Source organism: Oncorhynchus mykiss, chromosome 2 (assembly GCF_013265735.2).
Source record: "Oncorhynchus mykiss isolate Arlee chromosome 2, USDA_OmykA_1.1, whole genome shotgun sequence".
In the NCBI taxonomy this organism is placed as follows: Eukaryota; Metazoa; Chordata; class Actinopteri; order Salmoniformes; family Salmonidae; genus Oncorhynchus; species Oncorhynchus mykiss.
Window position 1 is genome coordinate 6,230,526 of NC_048566.1, and position 26,306 is coordinate 6,256,831.

The 26,306-nt window shown below is 46.2% G+C and overlaps 2 protein-coding genes across 3 annotated transcripts in view; one reads left to right on the top strand and one right to left on the bottom strand.

The window, feature by feature from the left end:
• Window positions 1-843: 843 nt before the first annotated feature.
• On the top strand, window positions 844-19,517 carry ccdc12 (Coiled-coil domain-containing protein 12). Its single transcript, NM_001165046.1, is given in 7 exon segments — window positions 844-951; window positions 11,995-12,071; window positions 16,431-16,510; window positions 18,053-18,114; window positions 18,250-18,284; window positions 18,394-18,470; window positions 19,060-19,517. Coding segments are annotated over 7 exon segments (498 nt in total). The 5' UTR covers window positions 844-867; the 3' UTR covers window positions 19,143-19,517.
• A 145-nt stretch (window positions 19,518-19,662) lies between these two features.
• si:ch211-257p13.3 (kinesin-like protein KIFC3) overlaps window positions 19,663-26,306 on the bottom strand; it is a 29,879-nt gene continuing 23,235 nt past the window's right edge. For both annotated transcript variants that reach the window (XM_036936173.1, XM_036936166.1), the window contains exons 18-21: window positions 26,070-26,199; window positions 25,003-25,232; window positions 21,289-24,717; window positions 19,663-21,169 (exon numbers count right to left, since the gene is read on the bottom strand). In XM_036936173.1, the coding sequence (XP_036792068.1) occupies window positions 24,586-24,717; window positions 25,003-25,232; window positions 26,070-26,199 (492 nt within the window). In that variant the 3' untranslated portion in view covers window positions 19,663-21,169; window positions 21,289-24,585. The remainder of the gene's footprint in view (window positions 21,170-21,288; window positions 24,718-25,002; window positions 25,233-26,069; window positions 26,200-26,306) is intronic.

Consider the following 26,306-nt stretch of genomic DNA (forward strand, 5'->3'; position numbering starts at 1 on the left):
AGGATTCTAGAATTTTTGCTTGGCAAGAGAGTCTGGAACTAGTTCAATAAAGATTTAGGTCACACAGATCACCACCTTTGTGAAGGAGGAGTTTATGGGCTACCTTCCAGATCCCTGGGAATTGTACCAGGAATAATTGTAAGGTTAAGAATAATAGTTATTATTCTGCATTCAGAGGAGCAGAAAGCTGCAACAAGAAAGGATCAAGCAAATGAGCCGCAGTGGATGTTTTTTTTAACATCAATCTTGTGCAAGACGTCCTGCACATCACAAGTGGAAAGCTGTTGAAATGAAAACAAAGATTCACTAGAGATTGACAGAATTTCCATTGAGCCAATTAAAGTCTGGGAGAGGGGCAGGCAGTCGACTGGTTGACCAGGGTCAACTGAACCACGACTTATTTCAAATAAAAAGCCTTCCAAGATCAAATGAAATGTTTATTTTTTGCACCCCTGCGTATTTGCTCAGTTAACAAGGTGCCAATGTTGAACAAGGCAACCATATAGTTTGATGTTTTATTTTAATTGAAAAACATTATAGAGGCCTGATTGTTGATCATGATGTCCTGTGACATTATTGCAGGCTTTTCAGCCTTATAATTTGATATAATTTTGCCTTCAACTTTTGCTCTAGTAAATGCATAGGTTAAAAAAAAAAAAACATATTTTATAAGCTATTCTGATGATATTAGTGTGTTATTATTGTGCACATCATTTAATACAGTAGGCCCCAGTAGCCTGCCTATTTGCTCAGATGTTCAGGCCATGAATCGATGCGCTCAGCACTCCCTTCTAAACCTTTGAGAGTAGCTACTAGCTAGTCCTATGAATCGATTTCCGAACCACGACAACACAGCGTGAAACAAAAATGGAGCAATCGGTTGGTTCACTGCAGGAACAAGCATTAAAAAGGAAAGAAAGACTTAAAGCTTTGAGAGGTCGACAACTTCAAGTGAGTATCACCCAGCAATAACAATGTCTGTGTTGTAAACAGTACAAACATAGAATTAGCTAGCTCGCTACCAGCTGTTTGAGTTAGCTAGGTAACGTTAGCTAGCTGATGGAAAGAGCAGGAGCTAGTTACACACAGCATTGCTCTTGACATTCGTTTGATATGTACATAGCTAGCTAACGTTAGCTGTGCAGAACGGATTAACTGGAAGCTCAAATAACAGATTCTACATGGTTAGCTAGTTAGATAACTACTAGGCTAGCTAACTAACTGTCTGTATTTAGCTTGCTATGCTAGTTAGCTATTTGTGAACTGATGGTGAAATTAGCTAGCTAGCTATGATGGGATAATTTACTCAAACATGTTAGTTCATTAATCTGTTAGTTCATTAATCGACTGTTGATATTAGCTGAGAATTCTCAACGTTGTTCTCTCGGGGTTGTTTTGATAACTGGTCATGGGATTTGCAAGCAACAACCTGTCTAAATGACTATCGCCCCTTAGTAAGCACATCTGTAGCCATGATATGTTTTTTAAAGGCTGGTCATGGCTCACATCAACACCATCATCCCAGACACCCTGGACCCACTCCAATTCGCATACCGCCCCAACAGATCCACAGATGACGCAGTCTGTTCATGTGAGAATACATTGACTAAAGTCACAGTGCAGCGTTCAACACCATAGTGCCCTCCAAGCTCATCACTAAGCTAAGGACCCTGGAACTGAACACCTGCAACTGGATCCTGGACTTCCTGACGGGCTGCCCCCAGGTGGTGAGTGTAGGCAACAACACATCCGCCATGCTGACTCTCAACTCGGGGGCTCCTCAGGGGTGCGTGCTTAGTCCCCTCTTGTACTCCCTGTTCACCCACAACTGCGTGGCCAAGCACGGCTCCAATTCCATCATTAAGTTTGCTGATGACACGGCAGATGATCACCTACGACTATGAGACAGCCTATAGGGAGGAGTTCAGAGACCTGACAGTGTGGTGCCAGGACAACAACCGCTCCCTCAATGTCAGCAAGACAAAGGAGCTGATCGTGGACTACAGGAAACAGAAGGGCCAAGTACACCCCCATTCATATCGACAGGGCTGTAGTTAAGCGGGTTGAGAGCTTCAAGTTACTTGCTGTCCACATCTCTAAGAGCTACAGAGGGTAGTGCGTACGGCCCAGTACATCACTGGAGCCGAGCTTCCTGCCATCCAGGACCTCTATACCAGGCGGTGTCAGAGGAAGCCCCTAAAAATTGTCAGACTCCAGCCACCCAAGTCATAAACTGTTCTCTGCTACCGCACTGTAAGCGGTACCAATGCACCAAGTCTGGAACCATCAAATTGTATTGGAAACACATATTTAGCAGATGTTATTGCAGGTGTAGCAAAATGCTTGTGTTCCTAGCGCCAACAGGTAGTATCTAACAATTCACAACAATACACACAACCTAAAAGTAAGAATGGAATTAAGAAATATATAAATATTAGGACGAGCAATGTCGGAGTGGCATTGACTAAAAACAGTAGAATACAGTATCTACATATGAGATGAGAAAAGCAGTGTGTAAACATTATTAAAGTGACTAGTGTTCCATGATTAAAGTGGCCAATGTGTCCATATCTATGTATATAGGGCAGCAGCCTCTAAGGTGCAGGGTTGAGTAACCGGATAGTGATGGCTATTTAACAGTCTGATGGCCTTGAGATACAAGCTTTTTCAGTCTCTCGGTCCCAGCTTTGATGCACCTGTTCTGACCTTGCCTTCTGGATGATAGCGGGGTGAACAGGCTGTGGCTCGGGTGGTTGATGTCCTTGATTATATTTTTGGCCTTCCTGTAACATCGGGTGCTGTAGATGTCCTGGAGGGCAGGTAGTGTGCCCCCGGTGAAGCGTTGGGCAGACTGCACCACCCTCTGGAGAGTCCTGTGGTGGTGGGCGGTGCAGTTGCCGTATCAGGCGGTGATACAGCCCTACATAAGGCTCTCAATTGTGCATCTGTAAAAGGTTCTGAGAGTCTTAGGGGCCAAGCTACATTTCTTCAGCCTCCTAAGGTTGAAGAGGCGCTGCTGTGCCTTCATCACCACACTGTCTGCATGGGTGGACCATTTCAGATTGTCAGTAATGTATTTTTATTGTTATTTAAAAACATCTTATTTAACTAGGCAAATCAGTTAAGAACAAATTCTTATTTTCAATGACGGCCTAGGAACAGTGGGTTAACTGCCTTGTTCAGGCAGAGAATCCCAGTGGAAAGAGGGGAACCGGCCAGGCAGAGACAGCAAGGGCGGTTCGTTGCTCCAGAGCCTTTCCGTTCACCTTCCCACTCCTGGGCCAGACTACACTCAATCATATGACCCACGGAAGAGATGAGTCTTCAGTAAAGACTGAATGATGCAGAAAAATTAATCCATGCTTTTGTCACTTCTAGGTTAGACTACTGCAATGCTCTACTTTCCGGCTACCCGGATAAAGCACTAAATAAACTTCAGTTAGTGCTAAATACGGCTGCTAGAATCCTGACTAGAACCAAAAAATGTGATCATATTACTCCAGTGCTAGCCTCTCTACACTGGCTTCCTGTCAAAGCAAGGGCTGATTTCAAGGTTTTACTGCTAACCTACAAAGCATTACATGGGCTTGCTCCTACCTATCTCTCTGATTTGGTCCTGCCGTACATACCTACACGTACGCTACGGTCACAAGACGCAGACCTCCTAAAAGTCCCTAGAATTTCTAAGCAAACGGCTGGAGGCAGGGCTTTCTCCTATAGAGCTCCATTTTTATGGAACGGTCTGCCTACCCATGTCAGAGACGCAAACTCGGTCTCAACCTTTAAGTTCCTCTGCTGCTGTTGATACGGTCCCAAACTAGAGGGCGTCTCAGGAGTAATTCAAGATGGAGTTCTCACAACCTAAGAGCTCTGTGTGATGATCCCATTTGTATCCTACAATGCATTTTATATCATCACACTTTTTTTCTCTGTAGCTAGCTGGCTGGCAGATGCTTTGTTCAGTGTGGCCCCTCGACATCTGGCTAGTCATCATGGGTCCTCAACTTATAGCTACATAATACGGCACCAGTGTTTCCCTGCTAGGGATAGGCCCCTCGACATTTAGCTAGTCATCATGGGTCCTCAACTTATAGCTACATAATACGGCACCAGTGTTTCCCTGCTAGGGATAGGCCCCTCGACATCTGGCTAGTCATCATGGGTCCTCAACTTATAGCTACATAATACGGCACCAGTGTTTCCCTGCTAGGGATAGGCCCCTCGACATCTGGCTAGTCATCATGGGTCCTCAACTTATAGCTACATAATACGGCACCAGTGTTTCCCTGCTAGGGATAGGCCCCTCGACATTTAGCTAGTCATCATGGCTCCTCAACCTATAGCTACATAATACGGCACCAGTGTTTCCCTACTAGGGATAGGCCCCTCGCCTAAAAGAGTTTGGCTTTTATCAGTTACACACACACACACATACTGTATGTAGTCTACCAGTGTTACTGAGTGCGACCAACACAACCAAAGTCCACTTTACAGCTTCCTCCTTCTTGACCCTCAGTCCTGTTGTTTACATTGGTATTTTGTTCTCCTGCAGCAAACGTCCTCCAAATGACACCACATGTGTTGTTTGTTCCAAGGTCAAGCAAGCCACCGTTATTGGCCGTTAATAAGACTTGGTCTCCCTCCCAAATGGCACCCTACGCCCTATATAGTGCACTACTTTTGACCGGGGCTCTGTTGAATAGGTTGCCATTTGCAACACAATCAGGGAATGTCCTTCAGTGTGTTTGGCTGAGCCAGCCAGTGACAGCCCCGTAGTGGGCTTGTCCCAGCAGCCTGGCTAGTCTTGATGAACGGCTGTTGACATTCCTGCAGCATGTGATTGTTGTACTGTACCGGAGAATGAGTCCTTTTGGATTGTTCCAGCTGGTGGACAGGAAGCCTCTCCAGGAAAACGCAGGACTGGGAGGAGTCCTGCTAGTCCTCATTGTTATGCTCTGTGACTTGGGTCACGGTCAACAATATTCTGATATTTAAAAAAAAAAACATCATTACTTTTTGTTTACATGTGTATGTTTTATGATTACATGTTTTCATACAGGGAACCACTCCTGTCTTGTGTTCTGGTTAGTTTTACTAACTCCTGTCTTGTGGCCTGGTTAGTTTTACTGACTCCTGTCTTGTGGCCTGGTTAGTTTTACTGACTCCTGTCTTGTGGCCTGGTTGGTTTTACTGACTCCTGTCTTGTGGCCTGGTTAGTTTTACTGACTCCTGTCTTGTGGCCTGGTTAGTTTTACTGACTCCTGTCTTGTGGCCTGGTTAGTTTTACTGACTCCTGTCTTGTGGCCTGGTTGGTTTTACTAACTCCTGTCCTGTGGCCTGGTTAGTTGTACTAACTCCTGTCCTGTGGCCTGGTTAGTTGTACTAACTCCTGTCTTGTGGCCTGGTTAGTTGTACTAACTCCATCCACAGTTTGCAGAAGAAGTGAGATAGGTTGCCATTTGCAACACAATCAGGGAATGTCCTTCAGTGTGTTTGGCTGAGCCAGCCAGAGACAGCCCCGTAGTGGGCTTGTCCCAGCAGCCTGGCTAGTCTTGATGAACGGCTGTTGACATTCCTGCAGCATGTGATTGTTGTACTGTACCGGAGAATGAGTCCTTTTGGATTGTTCCAGCTGGTGGACAGGAAGCCTCTCCAGGAAAACGCAGGACTGGGAGGAGTCCTGCTAGTCCTCATTGTTATGCTCTGTGACTTGGGTCACGGTCAACAATATTCTGATATTTAAAAAAAAAAAACATCAATACTTTTTGTTTACATGTGTATGTTTTATGATTACATGTTTTCATACAGGGAACCACTCCTGTCTTGTGTTCTGGTTAGTTTTACTAACTCCTGTCTTGTGGCCTGGTTAGTTGTACTAACTCCTGTCTTGTGGCCTGGTTAGTTGTACTAACTCCTGTCTTGTGGCCTGGTTAGTTGTACTAACTCCTGTCTTGTGTTCTGGTTAGTTTTACTAACTCCTGTCTTGTGGCCTGGTTAGTTTTACTGACTCCTGTCTTGTGGCCTGGTTAGTTTTACTGACTCCTGTCTTGTGGCCTGGTTGGTTTTACTGACTCCTGTCTTGTGGCCTGGTTAGTTTTACTGACTCCTGTCTTGTGGCCTGGTTAGTTTTACTGACTCCTGTCTTGTGGCCTGGTTAGTTTTACTGACTCCTGTCTTGTGGCCTGGTTAGTTGTACTAACTCCTGTCTTGTGGCCTGGTTAGTTGTACTAACTCCTGTCCTGTGGCCTGGTTAGTTGTACTAACTCCTGTCCTGTGGCCTGGTTAGTTGTACTAACTCCTGTCTTGTGGCCTGGTTAGTTGTACTAACTCCTGTCTTGTGGCCTGGTTAGTTGTACTAACTCCTGTCTTGTGGCCTGGTTAGTTGTACTAACTCCTGTCTTGTGGCCTGGTTAGTTGTACTAACTCCTGTCTTGTGGCCTGGTTAGTTGTACTAACTCCTGTCTTGTGGCCTGGTTAGTTGTACTAACTCCTGTCTTGTGGCCTGGTTAGTTGTACTAACTCCTGTCTTGTGGCCTGGTTAGTTGTACTAACTCCTGTCTTGTGGCCTGGTTAGTTGTACTAACTCCTGTCTTGTGGCCTGGTTAGTTGTACTAACTCCTGTCCTGTGGCCTGGTTAGTTGTACTAACTCCTGTCTTGTGGCCTGGTTAGTTGTACTAACTCCTGTCTTGTGGCCTGGTTAGTTTGACTAACTCCTGTCCTGTGGCCTGGTTAGTTTGACTAACTCCTGTCTTGTGGCCTGGTTAGTTGTACTAACTCCTGTCCTGTGGCCTGGTTAGTTGTACTAACTCCTGTCCTGTGGCCTGGTTAGTTGTACTAACTCCTGTCTTGTGGCCTGTTTAGTTTGACTAACTCCTGTCTTGTGGCCTGGTTAGTTTTACTAACTCCTGTCTTGTGGCCTGGTTAGTTGTACTAACTCCTGTCTTGTGGCCTGGTTAGTTGTACTAACTCCTGTCTTGTGGCCTGGTTAGTTTTACTAACTCCTGTCTTGTGGCCTGGTTAGTTGTACTAACTCCTGTCTTGTGGCCTGGTTAGTTGTACTAACTCCTGTCTTGTGGCCTGGTTAGTTGTACTAACTCCTGTCTTGTGGCCTGGTTAGTTGTACTAACTCCTGTCTTGTGGCCTGGTTAGTTGTACTAACTCCTGTCTTGTGGCCTGGTTAGTTGTACTAACTCCTGTCTTGTGGCCTGGTTAGTTGTACTAACTCCTGTCTTGTGGCCTGGTTAGTTGTACTAACTCCTGTCTTGTGGCCTGGTTAGTTGTACTAACTCCTGTCTTGTGGCCTGGTTAGTTGTACTAACTCCTGTCTTGTGGCCTGGTTAGTTGTACTAACTCCTGTCTTGTGGCCTGGTTAGTTGTACTAACTCCTGTCTTGTGGCCTGGTTAGTTGTACTAACTCCTGTCTTGTGGCCTGGTTAGTTGTACTAACTCCTGTCTTGTGGCCTGGTTAGTTGTACTAACTCCTGTCTTGTGGCCTGGTTAGTTGTACTAACTCCTGTCTTGTGGCCTGGTTAGTTGTACTAACTCCTGTCTTGTGGCCTGGTTAGTTGTACTAACTCCTGTCTTGTGGCCTGGTTAGTTTGACTAACTCCTGTCTTGTGGCCTGGTTAGTTGTACTAACTCCTGTCTTGTGGCCTGGTTAGTTGTACTCCATCCACAGTTTGCAGAAGAAGTGAGAGTCGTGTTAGTGTCCTGGAGAGAAGTGGGTGGCGTGGTAGTGTCCTGGAGAGAAGTGGGTGGTGTCCTGGAGAGAAGTGGGTGGTGTCCTGGAGAGAAGTGGGTGGTGTCCTGGAGAGAAGTGGGTGGTGTCCTGGAGAGAAGTGGGCGGTGTGTTAGCCTTGAAGACGTGATCCTTATTCCTTACTGTCTAGTAGGGACGAGTGACTCAACTCTTAAAACAAACTCAATGGGGGGACTGAGCCATTTGGGGAATTTTAGATTCTCCCTGACTGCTTTTTTTGGAGGTTGTTAGATCTCAAAGATTATCTTATTAAAACATACATACATACATACATACATACTACTGTTCAAACGTTTGGCGTCACTTAGAAATGTCCTTGTTTTTCATGAAAACATACAAGAATTAGTTGCAAAATGAATAGGAAATATAGTCAAGACGTTGACAAGGTTATAAATAATGTTGTTTTTTTTTAAATTGAAATAATAGTGTCCTTCAAACTTTTGCTTTCGTCAAAGAATCCTCCATTTGCAGCAATAACAGCCTTGCAGACCTTAGGCCTTCTAGTTGTCAACTAAGGTCATCTGAAGAGATTTCACCCCATGCTTCCTGAAGCACCTCCCACAAGTTGGACTGGCTTGATGGACACTTCTTACGTACCCTACGGTCAAGCTGCTCCCACAACAGCTCAGTAGGGTTGAGATCCAGTGACTGCTGGCCACTCCATTATAGACAGAATAGCAGCTGACTGCTTCTTCCCTTAATGGTTATTGCATAGTTTGGAGTTGTGCTTTGGGTCATTGTCCTGTTGTAGGAGGAAATTGGCTCCAATTAAGTGCTGTCTACAGAATGTTGAAAAATGGAGTGATTCCATCTTCAAGATCCCTTTTACCCTGTAAAAATCTCCCACTTTACCACCACCAACGCACCCCCAGACCATCTCCTTTTACCCTGTACAAATCTCCCACTTTACCACCACCAACGCACCCCCAGACCATCTCCTTTTACCCTGTACAAATCCCCCACTTTACCACCACCAAAGCACCCCCAGATCATCACATTGCCTCCACCATGCTTGACAGATGGCGTCAAGCACTCCTCTAGCATTTTTTCTGTGTTTCATGAATGTTCTTCTTTGTGATCCAAACACTTCAAACTTAGATTCGTCTGTCCATAACACATTTTTCCAATATTCCTCTGTCCAGTGTCTGTTCTTTTGCCTATCTTAATCTTGTCTTTTTATTGGCCAGTCTGAGATATGGCTTTTTCTTTGCAACTCTGCCTAGAAGGCCAGCATCCCGGAGTCGCCTCTTCACTGTTGACGTTGAGACTGGTGTTTTGCGGGTACTATTTAATAAAGCTGACAGTTGAGGACTTGTGAGGCATCTGTTTCTCAAACTAGACACTCTAATCTAGTTGTCCTCTTGCTCAGTTGTGCACTGGGGCCTCCCACTCCTCTTTCTATTCTGGTTAGGGACCGTTTGTGCTGTTCTGTGAAGGGAGTAGTACACAGTGTTGTACGAGATCTTCAGTTACTTGGCAATTTCTCACATGGAATAGCCTTCATTTCTCAGAACAAGAATAGACTGACGAGTTTCAGAAGAAAGTTATTTGTTTCTGGCCATTTTGAGGCTGTAATCGAACCCACATGCTGATGCTCCAGGTACTCAACTAGTCTAAAGAAGGCCAGTTTTATTGCTTCTTTAATCAAACAACAGTTTTCAGCTGTGCTAACATCATTGCAAAAGGGTTTTCTAATGATAAAATAGCCTTTTAAAATGATAAACTTGGATTAGTTAACACAACGTGTCATTGGAAGACAGGAGTGATGGTTGCTGATAATGGGCCTATGTAGATATTCAATTTTAAAAAATCAGCCGTTTCCAGCTACAATAGTAATTTACAATAATAACAATGTCTACACTGTATTTCTGATCAATTTGATACTTTAATGGACAAAAATGTACTTTTCTTTCAAAAACAAGGACATTTCTAAGTGACCCCAAACTTTTGAATGGTAGTGTATGTGTGTTATATATATATATATATATATATTAGGTCCATTATCTTTTCTACATACTTTATATCTGGTTTTAGTGATTTTAAGTTTACACTGAAAACATTTGACCATCCTAAAAAGTACATCATTATTTATTGTAATTATTTTGCAGTGGCGGCCATGATTTAGTAGCGGTGCTGCTAAAAGCTCTGCTAAATGCACGCTGTTACCCGGTGTTTGTCACCTCAGTAGCCCGGTGTTTTGTCACCTCAGTAGCCCGGTGTTTTGTCACCTCAGTAGCCCGGTGTTTTGTCACCTCAGTAGCCCGGTGTTTTGTCACCTCAGTAGCCCGCTGTTTTGTCACCTCAGTAGCCCGGTGTTTGTCACCTCAGTAGCCCGGTGTTTGTCACCTCAGTAGCCCGGTGTTTGTCACCTCAGTAGCCCGGTGTTTTGTCACCTCAGTAGCCCGGTGTTTTGTCACCTCAGTAGCCCGGTGTTTGTCACCTCAGTAGCCCGGTGTTTTGTCACCTCAGTAGCCCGGTGTTTGTCACCTCAGTAGCCCGGTGTTTTGTCACCTCAGTAGCCCGGTGTTTTGTCACCTCAGTAGCCCGGTGTTTTGTCACCTCAGTAGCCCGGTGTTTTGTCACCTCAGTAGCCCGCTGTTACCCGGTGTTTTGTCACCTCAGTAGCCCGGTGTTTTGTCACCTCAGTAACCCGGTGTTTTGTCACCTCAGTAGCCCGCTGTTACCCGGTGTTTGTCACCTCAGTAGCCCGGTGTTTTGTCACCTCAGTAGCCCGGTGTTTTGTCACCTCAGTAGCCCGGTGTTTTGTCACCTCAGTAGCCCGCTGTTTTGTCACCTCAGTAGCCCGGTGTTTGTCACCTCAGTAGCCCGGTGTTTGTCACCTCAGTAGCCCGGTGTTTGTCACCTCAGTAGCCCGGTGTTTTGTCACCTCAGTAGCCCGGTGTTTTGTCACCTCAGTAGCCCGGTGTTTGTCACCTCAGTAGCCCGGTGTTTTGTCACCTCAGTAGCCCGGTGTTTTGTCACCTCAGTAGCCCGGTGTTTGTCACCTCAGTAGCCCGGTGTTTTGTCACCTCAGTAGCCCGATGTTTTGTCACCTCAGTAGCCCGGTGTTTTGTCACCTCAGTAGCCCGCTGTTACCCGGTGTTTTGTCACCTCAGTAGCCCGGTGTTTTGTCACCTCAGTAACCCGGTGTTTTGTCACCTCAGTAGCCCGGTGTTTTGTCACCTCAGTAACCCGGTGTTTTGTCACCTCAGTAGCCCGCTGTTACCCGGTGTTTGTCACCTCAGTAGCCCGGTGTTTTGTCACCTCAGTAGCCCGGTGTTTTGTCACCTCAGTAGCCCGGTGTTTTGTCACCTCAGTAGCCCGCTGTTTTGTCACCTCAGTAGCCCGGTGTTTGTCACCTCAGTAGCCCGGTGTTTGTCACCTCAGTAGCCCGGTGTTTGTCACCTCAGTAGCCCGGTGTTTTGTCACCTCAGTAGCCCGGTGTTTTGTCACCTCAGTAGCCCGGTGTTTGTCACCTCAGTAGCCCGGTGTTTTGTCACCTCAGTAGCCCGGTGTTTGTCACCTCAGTAGCCCGGTGTTTTGTCACCTCAGTAGCCCGGTGTTTTGTCACCTCAGTAGCCCGGTGTTTTGTCACCTCAGTAGCCCGCTGTTACCCGGTGTTTTGTCACCTCAGTAGCCCGGTGTTTTGTCACCTCAGTAACCCGGTGTTTTGTCACCTCAGTAGCCCGGTGTTTTGTCACCTCAGTAGCCCGGTGTTTTGTCACCTCAGTAACCCGGTGTTTTGTCACCTCAGTAACCCGGTGTTTTGTCACCTCAGTAGTCCGGTGTTTTGTCACCTCAGTAGCCCGCTGTTACCCGGCGTTTTGTCACCTCAGTAGCCCGCTGTTACCCGGTGTTTGTCACCTCAGTAGCCCGCTGTTACCCGGTGTTTGTCACCTCAGTAGCCCTGTGTTTTGTCACCTCAGTAGCCCGGTGTTTTGTCACCTCAGTAACCCAGTGTTTTGTCACCTCAGTAACCCAGTGTTTTGTCACCTCAGTAACCCAGTGTTTTGTCACCTCAGTAACCCAGTGTTTTGTCACCTCAGTAACCCGATGTTTTGTCACCTCAGTAGCCCGGTGTTTTGTCACCTCAGTAGCCCGCTGTTACCCGGCGTTTTGTCACCTCAGTAGCCCGCTGTCACCCGGTGTTTGTCACCTCAGTAGCCCGGTGTTTTGTCACCTCAGTAGCCTGGTGTTTTGTCACCTCAGTAACCCGGTGTTTGTCACCTGACAGGTGAGAGATGGAGAGGACGGGGAACCAGACAGGAAGAGGGACCGGGCCGAGGAGGAAGCTGAAGAGGAGCGACACAGGTTAGTTTCTCCTGGGTCCTTTTCATTAGTACGGAAAACAAAAACAAGCATTTCATGTTGGACAAGTTCAGGTAGTCAGTCAGTTTTTGTTCCAGATGGGTGCCTATAGTGAATTAGACCAAGGTCTCCCAATGCACCTCATCCTCCCAGTCAGGTGTCCTGTGTTCAGTGTTTACTCTGGGTTGGAGTAGGTGTCCTGTGTTAAACAATAGCTGCACACACATCCTGCAGTTGACTGGGCTCTGTGTTTCAGCTGCAGGAACAAGAGCAGCCATCTCTTCCTCCCTCCCACACGACAGACGCTTTTTTTCCATTGTTTATGTTTAATGATAGTCCCGGCAGCATTGGGCTGGCAGTGCACTCACAGGCTGGCCATTGCAAATCCCTCTTCTGCGTTCCAAATGACACACTATCCCCTATTTAGTGCACTGCTTTTGATAAGATCCCTATGGGTGCCGTGTGGGATGCCGCCTGGGTTTGTGGGTTTTGTTTTGTGGGTCAAACTCAGGAAGTACTTCTGAAGAGAGTGGAACAGTACCGGCCGTGGTATGGACGCTGGTTACAAACACTTTGCTACTTGGGAAATGTTTTTTCCACCCCTCTGTTAGTCTTCTGAGACAATATCTTGTGACCAGCCATGTAGTTATTAAAATTGCATGGGAGCTCAGATTGCAGAACAGCGGTATCAAAGACCAAGATGGCTGTGATGCAGCAAACGTGGTTGTCCTCCATGTCTTCCTGTTGCTTTCATGTAACCTGATTGATTATGAACAGTTCCGTTTTCTCCCATGTTCTGACAACTAGGGCCAGCCTGTAGGTTACTGCTACTGTAGGTCCATGGAAAGTACAGTGCATTCTGAAAGTATTCAGACCCCTTGACTTTTTCCACATTTTATTACATTACAGCCTTTTTCTTAAGGTTTAAATTATTTTTTAAACCAATTTATCAACATACAATACCCCATAATGACAAGGCAAAAACAGGTTTGTAGAAATGTTGGTCAGTTTATTAAAAAGAAAAAACAGATATCACGTTTTACATAAGTATTCAGACCCTTCACTCAGTACTTTGTTTAAGCACCTTTGGCAGCGATTACAGACTCCAGTCTTCATTTACATAAGTATTCAGACCCTTTACTCAGTACTCTGTTTAAGCACCTTTGGCAGCGATTACAGCCTCAAGTCTTCTTGGGTATGATGCTACAAGCTTAACACACCTGTATTTGGGGAGTTTCTCCTATTCTTCTCTGCAGATCCTATCAAGCTCTGTCAGGTTGGATGGTGAGCGTCGCTGCACAGCTATTTTCAGGTCTCTCCAGAGATGTTCGATCAGGTTCAAGTCTGGGCTCTGGCTGGGCCACTCAAGGACATTCAGAGACTTGTCCCCAAGCCACTCCTTCGTTGTCCTGTTGGAAGGTGAACCTTCACCCCAGTCTGGGGTCCTGAGTGCTCTCCAGCAGGTTATTAAGAATCTCTCTGTACTTTGCTCTGTTCATCTTTCCCTTGATCCTGACTAGTCTTCCAGTCCCTGCCGCTGAAAAACATCCCCACATCATGATACTGCCACCACCATGCTTCACCGTAGGGATGGTGCCAGGTTTCCTCCAGAAGTGACGCTTGGCATTCAGGCAATCTCGTTTCTCATGGTCTGAGAGTCCTTTAGGTGCCTTTTGGCAAACTCCAAGCGGGCTGTCGTGTGCCTTTTACTAAGGAGTGGCTTCTGTCTGGCCACTCTACCATAAATACCTGATTGGGGGAATGCTGCAGAGATGGTTGTCCTTCTGGAAGGTTCTCCCATCTTCACAGAGGAACTCTGGAGCTCTGTCAGAGTGACCATCGGGTTCTTGGTCACCTCCCTGACCAAGGCCCTTCTCCCCTGATTGCTCAATTTGGCCGGGCGGCCAGCTCTTGGAAGAGTCTTGGTGGTTCCAAACTTCTTCCATTTTTAAGAATGATGGAGGTCAGTGTGTTCTTTGGTACCTTCAATGCTGCAGAAATGTTTTTGTACCCTTCCCCAGATCTGTGCCTCGACACAATCCTGTCTCGGAGCTCTATGGACAATTCCATCGACCTCATGGCTTGGTTTTTGCTCTGACATGCACTGTCAACTGTGGGACCTTATATAGACAGGTGTGTTCCCTTCCATGTCCAATCAGTTGAATTTACCACAGGTGGACTCCAATCAAGTTGTAGAAACATCTGAAGGATGATCAATGGAAACAGGATGCCCCTGAGATCAATTTAGAGTTTAACAGCAAAGGTTCTGAATACTTACATAAGGTATTTCTGTTTTTAATTCTTAATACATTTGCGAACCTGTTTTCGCTTTGTCATTACGGGGAATTGTGTGTAGGTTGATGAGGGAAAACAATTATTTAATCAATTTAGAATAAGGCTGTAACGTAACAAAATGTGGAAAATGTCAAGGGGTCTGAATACATTTCGAATGCACTGTAGCTCTGAGCTGACTGCTTTGAGCTGTGGTGGACCAGAGTATGTCAGCATTCCAGCCTGGATCCACACAAGTATTGACCTGCCTGTTGGTTGACTGCTAACTCTGATAGATGCCTCACCCCCAACAGGCTCTCTGCTGTCTCCTCCAGCTAACCTAGCCTACATCTCAACACCCAGACCTATCCTTGTCTCCTCCAGCTAACCTAGCCTACATCTCAACACCCAGACCTATCCCCAACAGACTCTCTGCTATCTCCTCCAGCTAACCTAGCCTACATCTCAACACCCAGACCTATCCTTGTCTCCTCCAGCTAACCTAGCCTACATCTCAACACCCAGACCTATCCCCAACAGACTCTCTGCTGTCTCCTCCAGCTAACCTAGCCTACATCTCAACACTCAGACCTATCCTTGTCTCCTCCAGCTAACCTAGCCTACATCTCAACACCCAGACCTATCCCCAACAGGCTCTCTGCTGTCTCCTCCAGCTAACCTAGCCTACATCTCAACACCCAGACCTATCCCCAACAGGCTCTCTGCTGTCTCCTCCAGCTACCTTATAGCCTATATCTCAACTAGTGGTTAGAGCGATGGGCCAGTAACCGAAAGGTTGCTGAATCGAATCCCAGAGCTGACGAGGTTAAAATCTGTCGCTCAGCCCCTGAACAAGGCAGTTAACCCAGTGTTCCCCGGGCGCCGAAGACGTGGATGTCGATTTTAAGGCAGCCCCCCGCACCTCTCTGATTCAGAGGGGTTGGGTTAAATGCAGAAGACACATTTCAGTTGAAGGCATTTAGTTGTACAACTGACTAGGTATCCCCTTTCAACACTGATCCATGTTCCAATCACTGTTCACTCCCTCAGGAGGAAGCCCTATTCAAAGGCATGTTCTCAGGCTGTGTTCCCAATAGTGCACTATTCCCTATATAGTGCACTACTTTTGACCAGGGCCCTATATAGAGAATAGGGTGATTTGGGATGCATACATTGAGGGTTAGGTTTTCTCCTGTCTTTGGGCTCAATCCGTCTATCCTACAGAGATGTCACCCAAGCTCGCTAAGAATTCCACCAAGAGGGCCCTTGATGATCGATGACAATCTATCGTAGCATGTGGGACACCAGCTCTCTCCTCAGCTGTTATCTGCTGTGCTGGAGACAGACCCATTGAGCAGATGGAGAATGCTAATGAGATGTGTTCAGCAGAATAAAGGGAGGCCTTATTCCCTGACTGGTATAGTAACCTCCAGAGATGACAAACTGTAGCTGTGTTTGGTTTAGGCCTGTAGAATGTCTCCTCTTGTCAGCTGGTTCTGCAGTAGGACCTAATACATGTGGTTTAGACCTGTAGACTGTCTTCTCTCCTCAGGTCCCTCAGCTGGTTCTGTAGTAGGACCTAATACATGTGGTTTAGGCCTGTAGACTGTCTCCTCTCGTCAGCTGGTTCTGCAGTAGGACCTAATACATGTGGTTTAGGCCTGTAGACTGTCTCCTCTCCTCAGCTGGTTCTGTAGTAGGACCTGATACATGTGGTTTAGGCCTGTAGACTGTCTCCTCTCCTCAGCTGGTTCTGTAGTAGGACCTGATACATGTGGTTTAGGCCTGTAGACTGTCTCCTCTCCTCAGCTGGTTCTGTAGTAGGACCTAATACATGTGGTTTAGACCTGTAGACTGTCTCCTCTCCTCAGCTGGTTCTGTAGTAGGACCTAATACATGTGGTTTAGACCTGTAGACTGTCTCCTCTCCTCAGGTCCCTCAGCTGGTTCTGTAGTAGGCCCTAATACATGTGGCTACACTGCCACCACCTGGTGCTTTACCATACTCTCTCTCTCACACACACCTGCTTATGGTATAGCTGATGGGTATAAAGCAATGCACAGCACTAAAGCCAGGTTTTGTGTTGAGTAGAGAGCTGAAGCTGAGGAACTACACCCCAGAGGATGAAGAGCTGAAGGAGAGACAGGTGCCCAAGGCCAAACCTGTTTCAGGTGAGACATCTGAAGTGAGGAGTTATCTCCAGAGAATAGCTTGGGGAAGGCACTGCTGTGGTGAGGATGTTGAGTACCTACAGGACCAGTCAACAGTTTGGACACAACTACTCATTTTTCTTTATTTTTACTATTTATAGTGAATACTACAAAACTTTAAAATAACACCTACGGAATCATGTAGTAACCAAAAAAGTGTTAAACAAATGAAAATATATGTTTTATATTTGAGATTATTCTAAGTAGCCACCCTTTGCCTTGATGACAGCTTTGAACACTCTTGGCACTGAAGAGCCAGTTTCAATTGTGCCTTGTTAAGTTGTGGAATTTCTTTCCTTAGTGTGTTTGAGACATTCAGTTGTGTTTTGACAAGGTTGGGTGGTATACAGAAGATAGCCCTATTTGGTAAAAGACCAAGTCAATATTATGACAAGAACAACTCAAATAAGCAAAGAGAAATGACAATCAAGCGCTATGATGAAACTGGCTCTCATGAGGACCGCCACAGGAAAGGAAGACCCAGAGTTACCTCTGCTGCAGAGGATACGTTCATTAGAGTTACCAGCCTCAGAAATTGCAGCCCAAATAAATGCTTCAGAGTTCAAGTAACAGATACATCTCAACATGAACTGTTCAGAGGAGACTGTTGGAATCAGGCCTTCATGGTCGAATTGCTGAAAAGAAACCACTACTAAAGGACACCAATAAGAAGAGACTTGCTTGGGCCAAGAAACACGAGCAATGGACATTAGACTGGTGGAAATCTGTCCTTAGGTCTGATGAGTCCAAATTTGAGATTTTTGGTTCCAACCGCTGTGTTTTTGTGAGACACAGAGTATGTGAATGGATTATCTCCGCATGTGTGGTTCCCACCGTGAAGCATGGAGGAGGAGGTGCTTTGCTGGTGACACTGTCAGTGATTTATTTTGAATTCAAGGCACATTTAACCAGCATGGCTACAACAGCATTCTGCAGCGATACGCCATCCCATCTGGTTTGGGCTTAGTGGGGAATATAATTTGTTTTTCGACAGGACAATGACCCAACACACCTCCAGGCTGTGTAAGGGCTATTTGACCAAGAAGGAGAGTGATGTAGTGTTGCATCAGATGACCTGGCCTCCACAATCCCCCGACCTCAACCCAATTGAGATGGTTAGGGATGAGTTGGACCGCAGAGTGAAGGAAAAGCAGCCAACAATTGCTCAGCATATGTGGGAACTCCTTCAAGACTGTTGGAAAATCATTCCTCGTGAAGCTGGTTGAGAGAATGCCAAGAGTGTGCAAAGCTGTCATCAAGGCAAAAGGTGGCTACTTTGAAGAATCTAACATTTTTTAAATATATTTAGATTTGTTTAACACTTTTTTGGTTACTACATGATTCCATATGTGTTATTTCATAGTTTTGATGTCTTCACTATTATTCTACAGTGTAAAAAATAAATAGAAACCCTTGAATGAGTAGCTGTGTCCAAACCTTTGACTGGTGCAGTAACTACTCCAGGATGCAGCTGTACATAAGACATGCTTTGTGTTGTTCCAGTGGAGGAGAAAGTGAAGGAGCAGCTAGATGCAGCGAAACCAGAGTCAGTCATCGAAGAAGTGGTAAGTTAGTGATCTTTAAATAGGTCAGATATCCAAAGCCCTCTGTGATAAGTTAGTAGATAGTCTACTGTTTTGATTAGTGTTCATGTTAAGTTTCCACCATTTTGAATACACGTGATCATATTTCCTCCGTAGGATTTGGCCAACCTAGCCCCCAGGAAGCCTGACTGGTAAGACATTTTCACTAAGACGTAATGCTTCATAGTAGAACAAGTCTAATTCTTGGTTCATTTCCATATGTCTTGTTGTTGTGGTCTAATATCCTGTTTCTGATTGAAGGGATTTGAAACGAGACGTGGCGAAGAAGCTGGAGAAGCTTGAGAGGAGAACACAGAAGGCCATCGCTGAACTTATCCGTGAGTATCTGTTATTGTATTAAATACAGCGGATGTTATGCTGGGACCAGATATGACTGGTCTGAACATGGAGTTAGTGACTGTATCAGACTATATATGACTGGTCTGAACATGGAGTTAGTGACTGTATCAACTATATATGACTGGTCGGACTGTATCAACTATATATGACTGGTCTGAACATGGAAATAGTGACTGTATCAGACTATATATGACTGGTCTGAACATGAAGTTACTGACTGTATCAGACTAATTGCTCTGTGGATTCCAGAGTCCAGGGAGGCTTGACGTGATTCCTCTACTCTTCCTGTGATCTACATTCTCAGAATAGATTTGGCTTCGGCCCACATATTCCATCAGAAAGCACCAAGGGATAGATTCAGTCTGGAGGGGCTGTAAAACGGTCTAAAATGGGCCGTTCCAGGTGTTTCGTTGTGAAATGATAAACATAGTAGGAGCTAAAGACAATAAAGAATACATGGTGACAGCAGCTTGGACACTACAGTTATGTCTCCTCTACACCAATATCAGCTCGTTTATATTTTGTGCAACATCCTTTTCTGAAGTATAGATGTGTGTGTGTGTCCAGGTGATCGTCTGAAAGGCAGCGAGGAGGAGCTGGCTGGAGCTGTAGGAGCCATAGGGGTCACAGCAGAGGGGGACTCAGACTGACCCCTTAATCCAGAGACGCACCACGCGATCCTGGATCTGACCCTACCAATGTGTCGGTTCCTGTTCTGTTCAGCTGAATGTTTGTTGTGGGAATCGGAGGCTTTTGGTTTCTGTAGCTGTTAAAGCTATTGGGGAGTGAATATGCCAGTTAGATGTGTCACCTTGATGACTTCTGAACTCCAGTCCTAGTACGTGTCACAAATGACATCCTATTCCCTATATAGATCACTACTTTGACAAGTAGTGTGCTAGACAGGGAGTAGGGTGCCATTTGGGATGCAGAGCCTGTGTGAAAGTCCGACCAGGCTTTGTCAGTGTAGTGCTAGCTAGAGGATCATTGGGGGCTGTTGTATACAGCTGTTGTAAGGATCATCTGTTATTCATGTGTCTTTTTAATTATATTTTTCCAGTAAAATGATTTGGATTTTCCCAACGTTTGTGTCTTGTGACCTTTTCTGTTGAGACTGTGAAATATTATGTACAATAGACAACACAGAATGAGTTCCTCCACATTTTTTTTAAAATTCCAAATTTATTTAGAAAATCAGCTGAAAACTGATCCTTAACCAATCAGATTGTAAAGGGACCCTAATCCACTTGTATAATAAGTTACTGCAACAGGAAATGTATTGCTACTCTATTGACATAAAATATACTATTAGCCCAACAGTTGACTGTCGGGTTCAACTACGATGGAAAACAGATTACAATGAACAGAGACATTTTTGGTATGATGATATTTCACTAATTATACATCTAAAGCACCTAAATTGGCCTGAAAAGCGCAAAACTATTTCTTTCACAAAGTGCTTCCCACCAGTCCCCGAAACACACCAAGTTTCTCTATCAAAGGAGGCTACAGATGTAGGATCTTAATTTGAGCCAGGTTGCTACAGCAGGAAAATAATCCCGTAGCAACAGGAGATGTGAATTATTATGTGGATTATAATTAATGGACATTTTTTTTGTAAGGGTTGATTACATTGCTCATAATGGAAAATCAAGTCATGAATGGAAATGACAAATACATGACAAGTTTTATGTTTCCTGCGTTGCAGGACGGTTCTCCTGCAACAGAGTGATCTAAGATCCTACATCTGCATTTCGCATATAACAACACTTTGTTATTTATCATATTGTCACACAGGGCTACCTACTTCACTCTCCATCTGCGTTCCAAATAGCACCCCTGGGCACATTGGGTCCTGGTCAGAAGTAGGGTACTATATAGGGAACAAGGTACCATTTGGGACGCAAAGAGGTAATTGCTCACGTCACTGAAAGCCAGTGAATTAGGCCGTATGAGAGAGATACGATAACACCCACAAACCGCTTTTTCCAACTTCACAATGATGACACATTTTGTGATATAGGTCATCATTGAGAGTAGGTATAGCCTTCACTCTGGTCCATGGAGTTAACATGCCCCCTGCTGAGACTTCAGCAGGCCACACTAACACTCTGGTCCATGGAGTTAACATGCCCCCTGCTGAGACTTCAGGAAGCAGCACTAACACTCTGGTCCATGGAGTTAACATGCCCCCTGCTGAGACTTCAGGAAGCAGCACTAACACTCTGGTCCATGGAGTTAACATGCCCCCTGCTGAGACTTCAGCAGGCCACACTAACACTCGTCCATGGAGTTAACATGCCCCCTGCTGAGACTTCAGCAGGCCACACTAACACTCTGGTCCATGGAGTTAACATGCCCCCTGCTGAGACTTCAGCAGGCCACACTAACACTCTGGTCCATGGAGTTAACATGCCCCCTGCTGAGACTTCAGGAAGCAGCACTAACACTCTGGTCCATGGAGTTAACATGCCCCCTGCTGAGACTTCAGCAGGCCACACTAACACTCTGGTCCATGGAGTTAACATGCCCCCTGCTGAGACTTCAGGAAGCAGCACTAACACTCTGGTCCATGGAGTTAACATGCCCCCTGCTGAGACTTCAGCAGGCCACACCAACACCCTGGACCAGAGACTACCTGAAGGTAGCTGTACTAACACCCTGGACCAGAGACTACCTGAAGGTAGCTGTACTAACACCCTGGACCAGAGACTACCTGAAGGTAGCTGTACTAACACCCTGGACCAGAGACTACCTGAAGGTAACTATACTAACACCCTGGACCAGAGCTAGTACAGCCCAATCCATCACTTACACAAAACTCAGATTGATCCTACACACTACAGTACCTTTTTAAGATAGGCCATGTCTATTTGGAATCAAAAGAAGCTCACGTGTTATCATATAGAAGATATAGCTTGATAATTAATACTGTAAGAATAGAACAGCACAAGTGTATCTACTGTGACACTCATCTCTTGGAGAACATGTTTCATTAAGATGCAGCATCTCTAAGCATTGTGATGGTGGAAATAGCATTCAAGGCCTGTATTCCCAAAATGTCTCTGAGTAGAAGTGCTGATCTAGGATCAGTTTTGCCTCTCGGGTCATAATGAAGACGGTTATAATAACTACAGGGAGTTCCTGATCCTAGACCAGCACTCATATTCTGAGATGCTTGAAACATACAACCCCTGATGAAGAACTCCTGGCAATTCAGTCAAAGGAAACAGCATTTTTTTGTTTAGTTGTGGTTCTAGTAGGAAGTTTCAAAGGTAGAGGTTGTCTTGGCACTCGGGTTAGTGTGTTGTTGATGATGATGTCATACTGGTTGGTGCATCATGCAGATGAGCTGATGACATGGGCCTTTTCTGAACAGCAGCAGACAGGAGACCGTAGAGACTTCTTATCTGAACAGGAGCAGACAGGAGACCGTAGAGACTTCTTATCTGAACAGCAGCAGACAGGAGACAGTAGAGACTTCTTATCTGAACAGGAGCAGACAGGAGCCAGTAGAGACTTCTTATCTGAACAGGAGCAGACAGGTGACAGTAGAGACTTCTTATCTGAACAGCAGCAGACAGGAGACAGTAGAGACTTCTTATCTGAACAGCAGCAGACAGGAGACAGTAGAGACTTCTTATCTGAACAGGAGCAGACAGGAGACAGTAGAGACTTCTTATCTGAACAGGAGCAGACAGGAGACAGTAGAGACTTCTTATCTGAACAGCAGCAGACAGGAGACAGTAGAGACATCCTATCCCTTCAATCTTATCTGTTATCCTGATGATGTTGTCACAGAGACCTCAAGTCATAGCCCTTCTTTATCAGGATAATTTTAGACTCAGCTGGGGTCTGCTCAGGAGGGTGTAACGTTACAGCTGGGGTCTGTTCAGGAGGATGTAACGTTACAGCTGGGGTCTGTTCAGGAGGATGTAACGTTAAAGCTGGGGTCTGTTCAGGAGGATGTAACGTTACAGCTGGGGTCTGTTCAGGAGGATGTAACGTTACAGCTGGGGTCTGTTCAGGAGGATGTAACGTTACAGCTGGGGTCTGTTCAGGAAGATGTAACGTTACAGCTGGGGTCTGTTCAGGAGGATGTAACGTTACAGCTGGGGTCTGTTCAGGAGGATGTAACGTTAAAGCTGGGGTCTGTTCAGGAGGATGTAACGTTACAGCTGGGGTCTGTTCAGGAGGATGTAACGTTACAGCTGGGGTCTGTTCAGGAGGATGTAACGTTACAGCTGGGGTCTGTTCAGGTGGGTGTAACGTTACAGCTGGGGTCTGTTCAGGAGGATGTAACGTTACAGCTGGGGTCTGTTCAGGAGGATCTAACGTTACAGCTGGGGTCTGTTCAGGAGGATGTAACGTTAAAGCTGGGGTCTGTTCAGGTGGGTGTAACGTTACAGCTGGGGTCTGTTCAGGAGGATGTAACGTTACAGCTGGGGTCTGTTCAGGAGGATGTAACGTTACAGCTGGGGTCTGTTCAGGAGGATGTAACGTTACAGCTGGGTCTGTTCAGGAGGATGTAACGTTACAGCTGGGGTCTGTTCAGGAAGATATAACGTTACAGCTGGGGTCTGTTCAGGAGGATGTAACGTTACAGCTGGGGTCTGTTCAGGAGGATGTAACGTTACAGCTGTGGTCTGTTCAGGAGGGTTTAACGTTACAGCTGGGGTCTGTTCAGGAGGTGTAACGTTACAGCTGGGGTCTGTTCAGGAGGATGTAACGTTACAGCTGGGGTCTGTTCAGGAGGATGTAACGTTACAGCTGGGGTCTGTTCAGGAGGATGTAACGTTACAGCTGGGGTCTGTTCAGGTGGGTGTAACGTTACAGCTGGGGTCTGTTCAGGAGGATGTAACGTTACAACTGGGGTCTGTTCAGGAGGATGTAACGTTACAGCTGGGGTCTGTTCAGGAGGATGTAACGTTACAGCTGGGGTCTGTTCAGGAGGATGTAACGTTACAGCTGGGGTCTGTTCAGGAGGATGTAACGTTACAGCTGGGGTCTGTTCAGGAGGATGTAACGTTACAGCTGGGGTCTGTTCAGGAGGATGTAACGTTACAGCTGGGGTCTGTTCAGGAGGATGTAACGTTACAGCTGTGGTCTGTTCAGGAGGATGTAACGTTACAGCTGGGGTCTGTTCAGGAGGATGTAACGTTACAGCTGGGGTCTGTTCAGGAGGATGTAACATTACAGCTGGGGTCTGTTCAGGAGGATGTAACGTTACAGCTGGGGTCTGTTCAGGAGGATGTAACGTTACAGCTGGGGTCTGTTCAGGAGGATGTAACGTTACAGCTGGAGTCTGTTCAGGAGGATGTAAAGTTACAGCTGGGGTCTGTTCAGGAGGATGTAACGTTACAGCTGGGGTCTGTTCAGGAGGATGTAACGTTACAGCTGGGGTCTGTTCAGGAGGATGTAACGTTACAGCTGGGGTCTGTTCAGGAGGATGTAACGTTACAGCTGGGGTCTGTTCAGGAGGATGTAACGTTACAGCTGGGGTCTGTTCACGAGGATGTAACGTTACAGCTGGGGTCTGTTCAGGAGGATGTAACGTTACAACTGGGGTCTGTTCAGGTGGGTGTAACGTTACAGAACGTTCAACAGACATGACATCACAGGAGGCTGCTGAGGGGAGAACGGCTCATAATAAGGTCTGAAACGGAGCGAATGGAATGGCATCAAACACCTGGAAACCATGTGTTCTCCCCAATTAAGGTGCCACCAACCTCCTGTGCATGACATGAACAGACATTATGATCGGTAGACTAGAGAATCTGCAATATTCTCAATATTTAATCTCACTGAATACACACCTGGTAGCTTTTATACTGACTAACTGATAAACAGACTGATAGGTTGACTGACTGGCTGGCTGACTGGCAAATTGATAAACAGACTGATAGATTGACTGACTGGCTGGCTGGCTGACTGATAGACAGACTGATAGACTGACTTGCTGACTGGGAAGAGGGGGTTGTTTGTTGTTGTTATTGCTTGTTGATGTATTTGGTTGGCTGTGTGTCTGTTGAGTCCCTGGAGTCCTGGTCGTCCATGGGAACAGGAAGTTGGATGACTTCAGGAAGGGGAGTTCTAGTCACACTGATGGCTTCCCCCTCCTCTCTGTATCTTCCTGGCCGCCGGCCCCAGCTCCACCTTACAAACCCTCTCAGCAAACTTCAGAGAACACATGGTCTCTCCCACGTTACTCTCCAGAGCAGACACCTGGAGGAGGACCAGAGGATCAGAGAGGACACTTCCAGACAGATATGACAGTATAATCAGTGTGTTTGATGTACTGTACTGTATGTTGTGTAAGCCAGGCTGCACCACCTTAGCCTAGTTGTCTTGTAATGTGTAGGCTAAATACAGTATGGACTTCTCCATTCAGAATGATTTTTAGTCCAGGACAAGGCTTAATGTCCGAGAAGCCAGCCCTATGGGTATACATATAGATGGATATACAGACATTGTAATCTGTGTGTATCAGACGTACTGTACTGTCCCTACCTGCACCACCATGGCTGTCTTGTTGCCCTTGCCCAGTGAGTCCTGCAGCAGGTATGTGAGGCGACTGTTTCTGAAGGGGATGTGTTTCTCCTTCCCCCTCAGAGCCTGGATAACATCCCCCAGAGCCAGCAGGGAGCGGTTGATGTTCTGGGCCTCCTTCAGCCTCTCTCCCTCAGCTCCTGACTTCCAGACCCTCTCAGAGCCAGCCAGGTCCACCAGGTTCAACTTGCCTGCAGATGTCACAAAAAACAATCACCCGTTAACATAACATTTTCTGGTCCCTTGAATTGTGTCAATATTTGGAACCGGCCCACGTGCCAAATGAGTAGTGCACCCCGGACAAAACACACCTCGCCGACGAACGGTGAAAAGCAGCGGGCGTCAGTGGTGATTCAGCATGTAGAATCACGTGGAAATGAACAGAAAATGACAGCCGCTGTTCTGATCACAGTAGGACAGCCGCTGTTCTGATCACAATAGGGCAGCCGCTGTTCTGATCACAATAGGACAGCCGCTGTTCTGATCACAATAGGACAGCCGCTGTTCTGATCACAATAGGACAGCCGCTGTTCTGATCACAATAGGACAGCCGCTGTTCTGATCACAATAGGACAGCCGCTGTTCTGATCACAATAGGACAGCCGCTGTTCTGATCACAATAGGACAGCCGCTGTTCTGATCACAATAGGACAGCCGCTGTTCTGATCACAATAGGACAGCCGCTGTTCTGATCACAATAGGACAGCCGCTGTTCTGATCACAATAGGACAGCCGCTGTTCTGATCACAATAGGACAGCCGCTGTTCTGATCACAATAGGACAGCCGCTGTTCTGATCACAATAGGGCAGCCGCTGTTCTGATCACAATAGGGCAGCCGCTGTTCTGATCACAATAGGACAGCCGCTGTTCTGATCACAATAGGACAGCCGCTGTTCTGATCACAATAGGACAGCCGCTGTACTGATCACAATAGGACAGCCGCTGTTCTGATCACAATAGGACAGCCACCTGCTGCTTCTAACGGGTTAGTTGGCACTGTGTGTCCCGTCTCTAAGGTGTGACGTACCTGTGGTCTTGGCCCCGCTGGCCAGGTCAGTCCCCAGCACAGTGATCATGAGGAGGGCATGAGAACGAGAGCTGTGCTGGTTCATCTGGGTCCCGAAGGTGATCCTGTTACGACGCGCCTGCGCCAGAAGCTACACAGGAAGTGACAGATTTCATGGAAATGTGATATAGAATTATAGGAAACTTGCACGTGGTATATTTTCATATGATTGTATACACTTTCCCATTACAGTAAATG